At 39.9% G+C, this 13,363-nt stretch overlaps 1 protein-coding gene across 1 annotated transcript; it reads left to right on the plus strand.

The window, feature by feature from the left end:
- Positions 1–517: 517 nt before the first annotated feature.
- Positions 518–12,107, plus strand: cep76 (centrosomal protein 76). The gene is made up of 13 exons (XM_014968727.2): positions 518–771; positions 1,408–1,563; positions 1,683–1,767; positions 1,847–2,071; positions 2,484–2,669; positions 3,779–3,876; positions 4,324–4,452; positions 4,913–5,101; positions 7,223–7,389; positions 8,132–8,291; positions 8,470–8,643; positions 9,640–9,857; positions 11,736–12,107. The coding sequence occupies exons 1-13, from the start codon at positions 709–711 to the stop codon at positions 11,872–11,874; spliced, it is 1,989 nt and encodes a 662-aa protein (XP_014824213.2). The 5' UTR covers positions 518–708; the 3' UTR covers positions 11,875–12,107.
- Positions 12,108–13,363: the final 1,256 nt, after the last annotated feature.

Here is a 13,363-nt window from a genome sequence, read left to right on the forward strand (position 1 = left end):
AGTGGCCAAGGAGAGAATTTTGTCTGGTTTATAATTTTACCTCACGGAAGTAAAAAGTCCTGGATTACTTAGAAGTTCATTGAAAATCTAATCAAGTCTAAAGAGTAGAGCGTTCATAAAATGTGTATTTTGTTAAAAACAACATGGGATCGTTCTCCTCACAGAACAAATACAAGTAAATATTACATATTTCTTTTTGAATATTTCAAATAGCTATTTTGCTTGGTTTAACTTTCGAACTCCACCCCTGGAAGCACTTCCACCAGTAACAGAAGGTATTTTGAACTACAAATTAGAAACGGGTCCTTTTTCTGGGAGTCGCTCATGGTTAGGATTCTGGGGCGACCGATATGACACCTAAACACATTTCATTCAGCTAAAGCTATATTTTGTTGATTTTTAAAAAAATACGCATTTTATTAAAAATATTGATATTAATTTTACTTTGGTCTTTAGTTTGTTAAGTTTTAAATTTTAATTTGTAGGCTTTTTTGATGTTTTTCTTTTCTGTCAGGCATTAATATGGACGTCCTACTGTTTCCCTTTTTGCCCAAGTTTGAAACTGGCAGTTGGTTGTCTAAACAAAAAAGGCAAAGCTGACAAGTGTTTACAAATATCATATCTAGCTTAAGCAACAACTGATATATGTGTGCATATATGCTGTGTATGCATCTTCGCTGGACTGGCCGCTAAAGCTAATTAGCCATAATGTGTCTTCCTCCAGAAAAAGCTTCCGAGTTGAAGCAGATAATACACAACCATCTCCTCAGGGTAAGCTAACGGTATCAATCTTAATTTTTTGCTTTTAAGCAGTAACTTTATTCTGTACTTGGCCAGTTTCGACAGGGACGTTTATTTAATTCTCCAAATGACTCTTCTGTCGATTGCATACTTAATAATTAAATGTGCAAATACATCAAACTGATACTTACCTATTCTTAAGAAAAAGATTAAATGATTAATCATATTTCTTCATCTGTCGTACTGTTGAATTTGGCTATATGAATTATTGATATGGCTTTATTTTAAAAATATATATATTTACAGATTTTAAAGTCCCTTAAAGATATTCAGAATTGGTGTCACATCAATTTTAGCCAAAATCTTTAATTTTAGTTTTTTTTCTTGACTTTTGATAAGTGCCCACAGATTCAGATCTGTGGAGTTTCTTTACAACAAATCTAAATCCACAATGTTCTGAAGATAGTTTGCCACTTTTGTCTTATGAAACAGTGTCCCACATGTAATAACCAGATAACACACCGAATACTGCTTACTCAGCTCTAATTTGTGCTTTCTTACAGAATTGTTGCTATGCAGTTTGTTTCCTTATGTAATTCTGTAATGTCATTTTCTCAGTTTGAAACAGTGTAAATGTTAGCAGTTTTATTTTTTTCTGCCCGTCAGATGGACGTCCATGGACGAATCCGAGAAGTCCTGGCAGAGACTATAAAAGACGATGAAGGCTCGGTACATCGGCCTCTGTCTGAGGGAGACTTTGTACGCGCTCTCCAACGCAGGGGCATCATCGACGATGTGATGAGAGACCTCCACTTCACTCAGGTTTGCCACCATTTTGTAGGCTGTGTCAGACAGAGATTAACATTTAAAGATGTCTGTTTCACATTTCTAACGTGTTAAATGCCACAAATAAAGTACTATCTCTCACTTCTTTGTGATAGCAAAGTGCTCCAAATATTGATGCAGAATCTCCGTCCAAGCCTGCTGGTCATCATGTTGACCAAGATAGTATGCATGTTAAGAAAAGTAAGAGACATTACTCATAATGCCTTATGGAAATAAATGGACTAAGTCCTCTGTCTAATTGGTTTTGATTCTCTCTAAGCTAATCTTGATCCATCAAGGCGATACCTCTATCTTCAAGTTCTTGGAGGTAAGGCCTTTCTGGAGCACCTCCAGGACTCAGAGCCTCTACCTGGTCAGGTGTGTCCCACATTTACGCTCTACTTGCACTTCCGCAACCAGAGGTTCCGCTCCAAACCGGTTCCTTGTGCCTGTGAACCTGACTTGAAAGAGGGTTTCCTTCTAGAAATCCACAGAGACAGCTTTGGTAAGAATGCAATGCATGAGATATTAGAGCCATTTTAGATATATTAAAAAAAAGAAGTAAATTTCCTTCAAAAAACTCATCATTTGCAAGAAAACAAACCTCACAAATTTTGAGATTAATTTCTGAAATTTCCAACCTTTTTCCAGAAGATTTCTCTTACCTAAGTCAAAAATTTGCTATGGTAAGCTCTGAAATTTTGAAAAATTTCTAGAAACATTTCTAGAAAAGAGTTTCAGAAGTGGAAAAATTTAAAGTTTTGAAATTCAGATAAATCTCAACATTTCTTAAATTTCTTTGGCAGAAATTTACTCCGTCTTTTTCTACAATCCACAGTCATCCTAAAACACCTTTGTGGACATCTTCCTCTGTAACCAGCCATTTTGTTGTTTTTTTTCTGTCTGTGGTGCTGCAGGAGACGGCAGTAAGATGGTGGATGCAACCGCCATGCTGTCCATGTGCGACGCGGTTCACTTGGTGCTGATCAAGACAGACACTTCTGGTGAAACGACGCTGATCTCCTCCTACTTCCTGGACTGGAGGATGGTCCTCGGCTCGCCCAGCTGCAAGACATGCTTCGCCGTGGAGATGATGGGAGTCGGTGAGCATCACCGGACAGCAGTGACATCAGCCGCACTGTTCTTTGCATCTTTTCTCTAAAGCCGTGCAAAAAAAAAAATCTGTGATGGAATGTTCAGACATTCTCAGACATTTTTAGCTAGCATAGTTTTTTTTAAGAATATTAACAAACTACATAGAAGTTAGGAAGGATCAGATTATCTCTGTATCAGAGAGATGGAGCTGCAACGCTGGATAGAGTTACAGTGTCTATTAAATAGTATTCATTTTCTACAAAAAAAAAAGTCAAATGAAAGTATTCAACATAAAATAAGTGATTGCATGAATATTTGCATCCTTCAAGTTGGTATTCAGTAGATGAACCTTTGATGGATTTAACTGAATCCAGTCACTAAAATCACTGGAAACTCTCACTGCACTCAGCTGGTCTCTATTCCTATTATTTTGCCTCTACTAACGCCAATTGACTGGACCTCTGTTGAATTAGCTCAGTCATGTACTTTTATTTAATTGTCATTATTTTGTAGATTTCAGAAAAAAAAGCTTAATTTTGATTATCATGATTAATTTGTAAAAGCCGTAATAAAAGGTAGGTCATGCAAGGGGGTGAATGCTTTGTATAGGCTCAGTATTCAGATTCAGTAAAGCCTGCACATCCATTCTGTTAAAGAAAAAGAAAAACAGCAGACAACTGTGCATTACTCTTTGTGGCATTTAGAGTGCTCAGAGTGGGCAGGACTGATGTTTCTTGAGTCAATTGTGGGCAGGTGTTGTGAGATCGAAAGCAAGTTTGTTGTCAAAAATATGCATGTGTTTTTGTTTTAAGTAGTTTACATTCTGGAAAAGTCGAGGAATTACATCTGCATTTTTGCAGAACTTAAATCGAACCTTTAAATCTCCTAAAGTAACGCTCAGTGAAGTTGCTTGCCTCTTGAAGAATAGTTTGTCACACCACCAGTCAAACGTTTAGGAAGATGGATGCCTCCATGTGGATTCAATTTAATTGTATTTATTGTGATTTGTGTTGAAATTAGTAATTAGATGGATAAATGAAGCAAAGAGTGGAGTCTGTATTTTTCCTTAGTAATCAATAGCGCATAGCTTTTTAGCTATACGTTTGTGTGTCACCAGGAAATGAGAGTAAAATCCCAGCAGGTGTTTTGACTGTCAGTCTGGAGCTCTTCCCTCCTCTCCAAGAGACTTTGAACACCGATATCATCGTCACACAGGTAAAAGCAACGGCATGTAGAAAAAATGGGCTTTGGATCGGCTACATGGAGTTAAAAGCTAACAATAAACGTTAACGATAAACGTTAACGATAAACGTTAACGATAAACGTTAACGATAGTTCCCCTTCCCTTACTGGAGATAAAAAGCCTTTAAAACCTTTTTTTTTTTTTTTGCAAAGGTTCATGTAGCTGTTTTACAAAAAATTTGCCAAAATGGGAAGATGTTAACATTTAAAACTTTCTTTCTCACTAGACAGAGAACTTCTTTCTGCTTGTTTTGTTTGTTTTTTTCTTTCCTGAATGAGCAAATATTGAATTATTACCACAGAATTCCATTACTGCTGTCCGGAGTCAGTCCTCCCAGGAAAAACCATCAATGCAGTGCTGAGAAAGAAACAGAAAGCTCTGAATGGAGGCGCTGATGACACTGTGTTCTCTGTGTTTAGCAATCGCTGGAGAGGCAGAGGACTGCGGAGAAGGAGAGGCTCTTCTTGGTATACGCCAAGCAGTGGTGGAGAGAGTTCCTGGAGATCCGACCGTCCCATCAGTCCAAGCTGGTCAAGATCTTTGCCCAGGTTCATCTAATTTTTCATTCCACTCTTCCCTCTTCTTAAGCTATTCTTCTATTAACAACGCAGTCTCTGTCTTTACTCACAGCCGATAAGCTGGGCCCGATATCAGTTACTGACCGATACTTACATGTGAAACCAATCTGATCCACCGCGATCTTATTTACCTTGGCAAAGATCTAAAAATCAACCACTGTCCTCTTTGCTCTGCAGTGAGAGAGATTTAACTGGCAGACCGCTCCACCAGGTCATGTCTTCACATTTTCAGTTAACAGCAGCCACCCCACTGTTTACAAACCAGCAATTTTCTTGCTTTATTTAGCAACATTCCAGTAAAAAAAGTCGGTATCATCCAAAATCGTAATCAGCAGGTCAGGCTTTTTAAAGGTCTGACCTGCTGATCGACCAGAAAACTGCAATTGGTGCACCCTTAATTTGAGCAGTAAACAGTTTGCGCTGTCTGCAGGATGAGAACGGTGTCAACAGGCCCGTGTGTTCCTACGTGCGCGTCCTCCGGGCCGGACGACTGCTGGAAAGCCCTCGACAGGCCGCCCGATTTGTCAGCCTGCTGGCCCATGAAAGGGCTTCAGTGGTGGGAGGAGGGGGCAAGCAGGAGCAGTGGTGCACTTTAATGGCTTTCCTGTGCAGAGGGAAGGTGAGTTTATGGCGGTGCACTTACTGTAATGCTCTATAATTTGTAAGACAGTGGCAGATTTACAGGTTCTTCTACTAAACTTCCAGCTAAGTGTTTCAGATTAGCAGTATTGTTCATGAAGGAAGTGACGTCTATTGTTGCACGTATTTCAACGACTTCAACCTTCCTGGCATTTCAATTTGGAAATGGACTGAACAAGTTCGGCTTGTTAGAAAGGGTTGACGGGAAAATGAAAAGCTGTGTTTGAATGAACCACAACCTTTCTAGAATGTCTGTCCATAACTAACAAACACGGCATGTCTGCTAACTCTAAACCACAACCTCATCAGAAGAACACAGTATTCTACTGCCCAGTCTGTGTCGTTACTCTTCAACACAGCAGGAAATCTACAACAGAAATGTTGACAAAAAACAATAACTAAATAAAGAGGTTTCAAGGACCGGCCTAGTCAAAGTCTAGACATAAGACTGGTATTATTATCAGGCTTATATATTTGTTGACAGATTTTGACAGATTTCAGTGAATCATAGGACATATTATGACAACCCAGTCTCCAATTTGTTTTCCTCGGCTGATGTTCACAGCTGTCTACATCCCATCAACCACTCCAAGAAGATGTATAGCAAAGTGGAGTCCCCCTGTATCAGAACTGATACATTTTATTCAGTATCTGAAGCAGGGCTTTGAGCAGGTTGATGCTGTTTAAAGGGGCAGTTTTCTGTAATATTGACCTTTTTTCAGCTTTACCTCATGTTATGATGTTATTTCCATGTCAAAAACAAACCTGGAGTGTTGCCTTGATTCTTTCCTGCATGTTTGAGAAATCCTTTAATCTCCCATGGCAACTAGTCAGCTGTGCAAAACACCCGGTTGTTCCTACCGTGAGAGCAGGAGTTTTTTAAAAAGACAGAGGCCCAATTTCAAGGTGTTAAATTACGAAGTAAAATTTCTTTAAAGTCATATTTTGTATATGAAACATTTTTATAACAACTGAAGTTAACATAGTTGCTTGAATGTGCTATAAAATTGCACTGTGTGCCTGGAAAACACATAACACCGCCTCTTCAATTTTAGCGAAGTCTCCCTAACTCCACGTGATTTTCCATTAAAATTACTCTAAATTACAGATACATCTAAATATATAGTGGTAGATAGCTGTTTAATTTCTTTCTACTTGGAATACTATTTATAGACTATCCTGATTATAGCTTTAGTGATTGGGTTTAGCTGTTGCTTGGGACAACATGTGCTGCTGCCTCTAAAATGATGTTCTAGACGTCAGAAAGCGTCACTTCAACTCTGCTCAGCTGCCTTCACACGTTCCCCGGTTCTGAGTAGGACGGATTGTGTTCTTTCCGAGGAAGGGAGATTTGTGCAGGATTGACTGGCTGCTGCATTTGATAGTGTGGAATTTCCCAGAGCGCCTCAGGATAAACGCTCAGTCCCTCTCCTCAGTGAAGAGGCTGGCAAGACAGACAGCACAATTCTCACAAAGTGGCCCTTGTCAACTGTGATTTATGAGTTTCATTCCAGGGAAAATTAATTTAGCCTCATCAGACCCCAGCCTGTTCTGATGCTACCGTCCATATTAGCACTTCTGGGGAACATCTATCATCCTGACTTGCCCGTAGCCTTGTGCCAGCACGCCGAAGCTGCAGCCCCCACTACTCGACCGAGGCCATTTTACTGGAAAAGGTGCACAAGTGAAATTAGAGTTGCTTACTGTTAGAGCCAATTTGATGACTGCAGAGCTCGTTTCCTCTCCAGCAGGCCGGTCTTTTGTGTGTTCAACACTTCTGAGAAAGGCTCACAGTGCAGCAAGAACAAGATTTTGTTTATATGTTGTTTTTTTCCCCCAAACAGAACGGTACCAATGTGATGAATTAGGCAAGTATGTTAAAACATCTTTTCTGTTCAGATCTACAGCCAGGAGCAGTCGCAGTCTAAGAGCTTCATTTTTCTCACAGATGTCACAGTTAATCTCTTGTTTCACATCCGAGTTCTAGTAACCTGCATTTCTCCCCTTAATTAGTGTCTTACAAACATTAATAAGGTCTATTGCTTTTCTGATTTCCAAACCACCCATAGATCCTTACGCAGTTCTGTCTGTCCTCCCTCAGGGAGACTGTGAGGACCACGCTACTCTGCTCTGCAGCCTCCTGCTGGGCTTTGGGCTGGATGCATATGTGTGTGTGGGCACCAAGGTCAACAGTGGTCCACACACCTGGGTCCTGACCCGAGGTACCGATGGGAGCATCACTTTCTGGGAGAGTCTGACGGCACACAGGTACGATTCAGTTCCACCTCCGTACTAACACAGACACGCCACAGGTCATGTGACAGCTGCACACTTTTTGGTCTGCACACCTTTTGGAACAGGAATGGTTTTTTAAAGTTGATCTGATCATTGCACTCAGAAATGTGAATATGGATATAAGTATAGGGATATAAATCTAATTTGAAAATATCTCCATGACAATACATATTTTTAATGTTTTTTTGAAGTTCCAAAGCTGTTCATCAGTGCAGTAAACTGTGTGTGTGTACTTGTATAGCTGTCATTAGGGGGACTTACTCTTGACAAATGACCAAAATAGTGTGAACGTTTGTAGTTGTGAGGACATTTTGCTGTGTCATCAAATGTTTGTGGATTAGAGGTTAAACTTAGGACTAAGGTGTGAATTGAGTTCAGGTTAGGGTTAGTTATGTACTTGAGTTGGTTACAGTCTGGTTCTCATGCAGCTACAGTTAGGAAAAGGTCAGGGTTAGTGCACAGAAATGAATGGAAGTCAGCGCAAGTCCATACACGTGTAGTGAAACCGGAGTGTGTGTGTGTGTGTGTGTGTGTGTGTGTGTGTGTGTGTGGGGGGGTGTGTGTGTGTGTGTGTGTGTGTGTGTGTGTGTCAGTAGAGTATTCCTGTTTCTCAACAATGCATGTTCATGGAAATATGTGACAAATAGTCATTTTATAATTTATCTAAATATTTTTTTTCTTTTGGGACTGATTTGACTTCTGTGTATGTGATCAGGTATCTGCACCGACCCATTGATCCAGATGCTCCCCCACTAGTCCCCCAACCCAAACCGTCGTCCCCTTACCGCACCGTGGGCTGCGTCTTTAACCACCAGACCTTACTGGCCAACTGCCAGCCGTCTGACGCAGTGGAGCTTTGTGTGTTTGACTTCCAGGTAGGATCCCTGTGAACCGCAAAGTTCCTTTAAGAGAAACATTGGGTTACTCACACTTAGTGCGGAGGATCATTCATCAACAACTTCTATCATTTTTCCATGAGGAATGACAACAAGCTACTCTGGATGCTGTGCACTGGGTGTGTGTGAGCATGTTTTCCATCTGTTTTCCCTTCAGAATCAGTCACGCTGGAAGGCGATGAGTGAAGAGGCTCTGAAGTCGGTCTGTGCTCCAGGCTCCACCTCCTCTTTACCTCCTCTGCCGCCTCTCTGTGCTTCGTCTCTGGATCCTGCTGAGGTCAGCAACCATTTGGAGCTGGAGATGCGCTTCCTGGTCTCGGAACACAGGAAGGTAAAACTCAGCGGTGAACACGGTGCTGTTGCTTGAGGGCTAGGAGTTTCTCTAATGTCTTAAAGGGGCAGAGTTGTATAAAATTATCTCTTTTTTAGCTTTACATCATGTTATAATGTAATCTCATAAAAAACATGCTTAATTCTTTCATGCAAGTTTGAGAAATCTTTTGATCTCCTGTGGCAACCATTCACCTGTCCAAAATGCCTGGGAGGTCCTAGCTCCGCCTTCAAGACCCAGCTCCTCCTCAGACCTGCGATCTCCAAGCTACCACCTTCCGCCTCACAGAGCAGCCCCTCCCCACACCTCCCTCAATCAGCTCCTTCAGACTAGTCAGCAGCAATTAGCAAACACCTGGTGGAACTCCTAATCTGCTGAGCTCAATATTGGAGCTACTTCTCAGAGCTGGTAAAACTGTTGTTGAAGGCTTAATAGAGCATCAGTGTTGTGATGACTTCCTGAAGGCGGAGTTTCAGAACGAGCAGAAGTTTTTAAAGAGACAGAGGCCCAATTTCAAAGCATTAAATTGCAAAGTCAATTTTTTAAAGTCATTTTTGATATATATAGCATTTTTTTAACAACTGAAGTTAACATGGTTATTTGATTGTGCACAATTTGCCTGAAAAACACATAATACTGCCCCTTTAAAAATGAAAGCTGCAGTGGTGTCGTGGCTTAGTGGTATACCATGTGCTGAGGGTGTATACCTTGACAGAGCTGTCCTGAGTTTGATTCCCAGCGTAGGGCCGTTTATTTCCCGACTTTCTCTTCTCGTCAGTAGCTACACAGGAAGTAGCTACTGACGAATCAAAACCACTGTCTACTCTTCTGTGTATTTCTGTAGACTCTATCTTCTCAACAGCAGAACAAAGAAGTATGATTTCTGGGTTTTAATTTCTAACAGCCTGACCCCTTAAGTACCATTTGACCAAGTAGTGGTAACGTAATCAGAATACGTAGAAATGTCTTTCTGTTTTATCGGTTCCTCTCCTCCAGGATCTAGATCTGGCTACGGTGTGGGACGACCACCTATCCTACCTGCTGTCCTCAGCCCTGTCAGCTTATGAAATGGAACGTTGTACTGGCGTCTCCTGCGGCAATGAGGAGTTCCAGGACGCGGTGAGGAGGGCTGTGCCAGACGGACACACCTTCAAAGGCTTCCCCATTCACTTTCTGCACCGCAACGCCCGCAGAGCCTTCGCCACCTGCCTCAGGTTATACATTGTTCCATTTACGTTAACAGTCTGATCCTTAGTACTGGTGTAGGGCTGTTGTAAACGAATATTTTAGTAATCGAGTAATCTATCGATTATTCTTACGATTAATCGAGTAATCGGATAAAAAAAATTATAAAATGAAATATTGGTAAATCTGGCATAATACCGGTGTTACTATCAGATATCAATATCAGTCCAATTTTTCATATTTGAGCATCCCTAACAGTTGCTTTTTTGTAGTTTAGAAAACTAACCTGTAACAATAATAGCTCACTTTCTAAGTTAACCAGAAGAAAAGTTATAGAAAAATCTGAAATTATATTGAATTTAATAATAAAGAGGCAGGCTCACAAATATGCTTATAAAAAATGTCTACAATCCAGCTTTTAGTTTATGTATTCATCTTCAGTGAGTTTAATAGATTAATTAAACTCACCTTGCCACCTAACCTGTCACGCTTTGGGTTTGAAAATACGGGAAATGCCGCCTGGAGTGGGAGGAGAGGGCGAATGAACGAACGTAAGATGGGGTGGAGGGGAGGAAATAGACCAGCGGACTGACGAACCGTTAGACCGGGGGACGAACACGGGGGAAGCAATACGGGATATTTACGACACCTTCACTGGTCACACTCAGAAACTCATCTACCAGCCATGTACGATGCGCTCCGCCACCCGTTTCTTCAGACCGGGATATGAAATTTATTGTGCGGTTCGTCGGTAAAGCTACATTTACACGGTAAGCATCAGCTACTCAGCCGCCCGCCCTGTTCAGTCTATCCGCTCACCTCAGCGCTCTTCCCGCTGTTCGCTTTCAACCAGCAGCCCCGGAGGAGAAATGCTGCCGTACTCCAGGCATTCCCCCAGTCATTTTAAGGATGCTTATTGGTTCCCCAAAAACGATAAAAAGTCGGGCATTATCATCAATCAATAAAATCCCCACGGGCCAATCTTGAAGATTGGACTTTATGCCGCTGAGACTTAGCTTTTGTCAACAACTCAGAGGCGGAAGTGAGAGCTCCGCGCAACCAAATGAAGTCCCGGCCGGAACACGGTGCGCTAACTAATAAAACATAAATTAACGAAGCTTCGAGGCAGGTAAATTTTCCTCGAGGAATTTTAGTAATCGAGGTACTCGAATCATTCGAGGAATCGTTTCAGCCCTATACTGGTGTACTTAATCGAATTCTAATTTTAGTGTATTTTTGTGGCTTTTAGTTCTCCTGTTGAAATATTTCTAAAGGCTAGTTAGTATGACGCTACAAAAGAACAGTTGGAAAAACTATAAATTGAAGATAATGTAGTAACTAAAATGTGCTAACATTTTCAGTATCTGCTAGATATGTTTGCTTGTTTTTTGTTCCATGAACAAAAAAATCTATTAAAAAAATGCTTGTTTAAGTATTCTGTCCATACTTGTGGTAAGTGTGGACAGAAAAGCCAAAAACTACCTCAAACAAGCGTAAAAAACATTTTTGTGAAATTGAAGATCCAATCTGCTGGGTTTCCTTAGAAATTTTTAATCTACTTTGAATAATAATAATAATAATAATAATAATAATAATAATAATTAATTGGGCATACTGTACTGTTTTGACAATTAGGATAATTTAGAATGTATATGTGATTGAATTGAAATTCTTTTTTTTTTTTTTTCGTTAAGTGCCTTGAAACAACATTTGTTGTGAACTGGTGCTATATAAATAAACTAAATTGAATTGAGGAAGTTATTCTGAATGTTGCAGTTTCCTTTTCTAATCCAATACTTCAACATGTGCTTAAAAAAACATTGATTGAACTTCTGACCTCTGCGTATCTGATTGTTCTTTTGCTTTAATAAAGTACTTTTTTCAAGCTCTGTCCCCATTTCTTACAGGTCGCCATTCTGCGAGGAGATTGTGTGTTGTCGTGGCGACCATGTGAGGCTCGCTGTTCGAGTTCGGGTGTTTGTGTATCCTGAGAATGCCTGCGCCGTATGGATGATGTTTGCCTGTAAATACCGTTCTGTGCTCTGAGCAGGCAGAATGTTCACCTACCTAATGCCTCGTGTTGCACATGGATCACAGGGAAGGTTCTGCAAACACAAAGCCAGCTGATGGTCAACAGAACCAGTGGGTCCACAAGAACACTGAACTGAAATGAACTAAAGGAATGATGTTGCTTTGACATTTATTTTGTATATTAGAATCTTTATATGTAAAGACTTTTCTGCTATTTATATTTTGCAAATAAACTGAAATGTGTCAAACTTACTGCGAACTTTTTTATAAATATTTTCAGAGTACATGTCTTAACAGTTTCTCAACACATCTAAGACTTGTATAGATGAGTCGTAAATGGACTCATTTATATGAATCCATTTAGGACTCAGTGTACTAAGTGGACTCATCTATATTTAGGACTCACATAGATGAGTTCTAGATAGACTCATCTATACAAGTCCTAGATGTGTTCTATTAAAAGAGCTACAAAATGGGCTGCTTCTAGAGCAGCACTTTTACCTGCTCTGGAAAACAAGCTGGACCTTTAGGCAGTTATCATGGAGCCATTGTGCAATCTGTTGATATCGGGTCCATGATTCAACCCACGGCTCACCATACACATCTACATGCATAAACTGCATAAAGAGTTCCTGTCTGACTTCCTATTACACCCTTTTTTCTGACTATAAAAACTATGCACTTGTTAGTGTTGATTAGTTAGAGGTGACATTAAACAATGTTTTTACTCAAAGTCTTGTTGAGACCAGATGTTTTCATACACAATATACAAAACCATTTTTTCCTCACCAGCCACATTTCCATTGGTAACTGCGCAAATTGGAATTACAAAAATAAATTTGCTTAATGGAAAAAAGGAGAAAAAATGAGCAAAAAATACGTTTTTTGATTAAAAAAAATTGTGTGAAATTACTATAGTTCGCAAAATTGCAACGGAAACACTTATTTCCGCACCACACATGTCATGTGATCAATAACCGGATTTTACTCGTGGCGGAAAAGACGAAGAAGACAACAGGAAGTGCTAGTGTGAATTTATTCACGTGTGATTTTAGTTACGTTTCTTAGTTAATGGGAATTGTGTTTTTTTTAATTGACATTAGCGGAATATCAAAGTTGAGCGCACATTTGTGATAGAAATGCATCTAGTGTCTGACATTAAATCAGAGTAAAACGTTCAGGTAAGTTACGATTACAAGAATAAATACCATCATATCACTTTATTATTGCCCTCTTAGGAAATGTTTCCTTACAGGAAAATGGGTAGAAAATAAGAATTTAAACACAAACACAGAAACAATCACACTGTGTATAATATTTCATAGACAGTTCAAAGTCTATAAAATATCAGTACGAATATCAATGAAACGGCGTAAGGCCCGATCACAATAAATGCCCAGACAATTAAATAGACTTTTTTTTTGCCCCTTAGAAAATTGGTTATTTATCTCCTTATATAGTTTATGTAAACATCTTTTTTTCAAATGTAAATGTATGTATTTTA

Source organism: Poecilia mexicana, unplaced genomic scaffold, assembly GCF_051168715.1.
Source record: "Poecilia mexicana isolate PSO_F unplaced genomic scaffold, ASM5116871v1 scaffold_6, whole genome shotgun sequence".
NCBI lineage: Eukaryota > Metazoa > Chordata > Actinopteri > Cyprinodontiformes > Poeciliidae > Poecilia > Poecilia mexicana.

Excerpts from the sequence above, each read along its gene's own strand:
- cep76 (XM_014968727.2), top strand. The coding sequence starts at position 709 with ATGTGTCTTCCTCCAGAAAAAGCTTCCGAGTTGAAGCAGATAATACAC. Across the intron at positions 2,670-3,778 it reads CGTGGAGATGATGGGAGTCG|GAAATGAGAGTAAAATCCCA; the intron begins GTGAGCATCACC and ends GTGTGTCACCAG. Across the intron at positions 7,390-8,131 it reads GAGAGTCTGACGGCACACAG|GTATCTGCACCGACCCATTG; the intron begins GTACGATTCAGT and ends GTATGTGATCAG.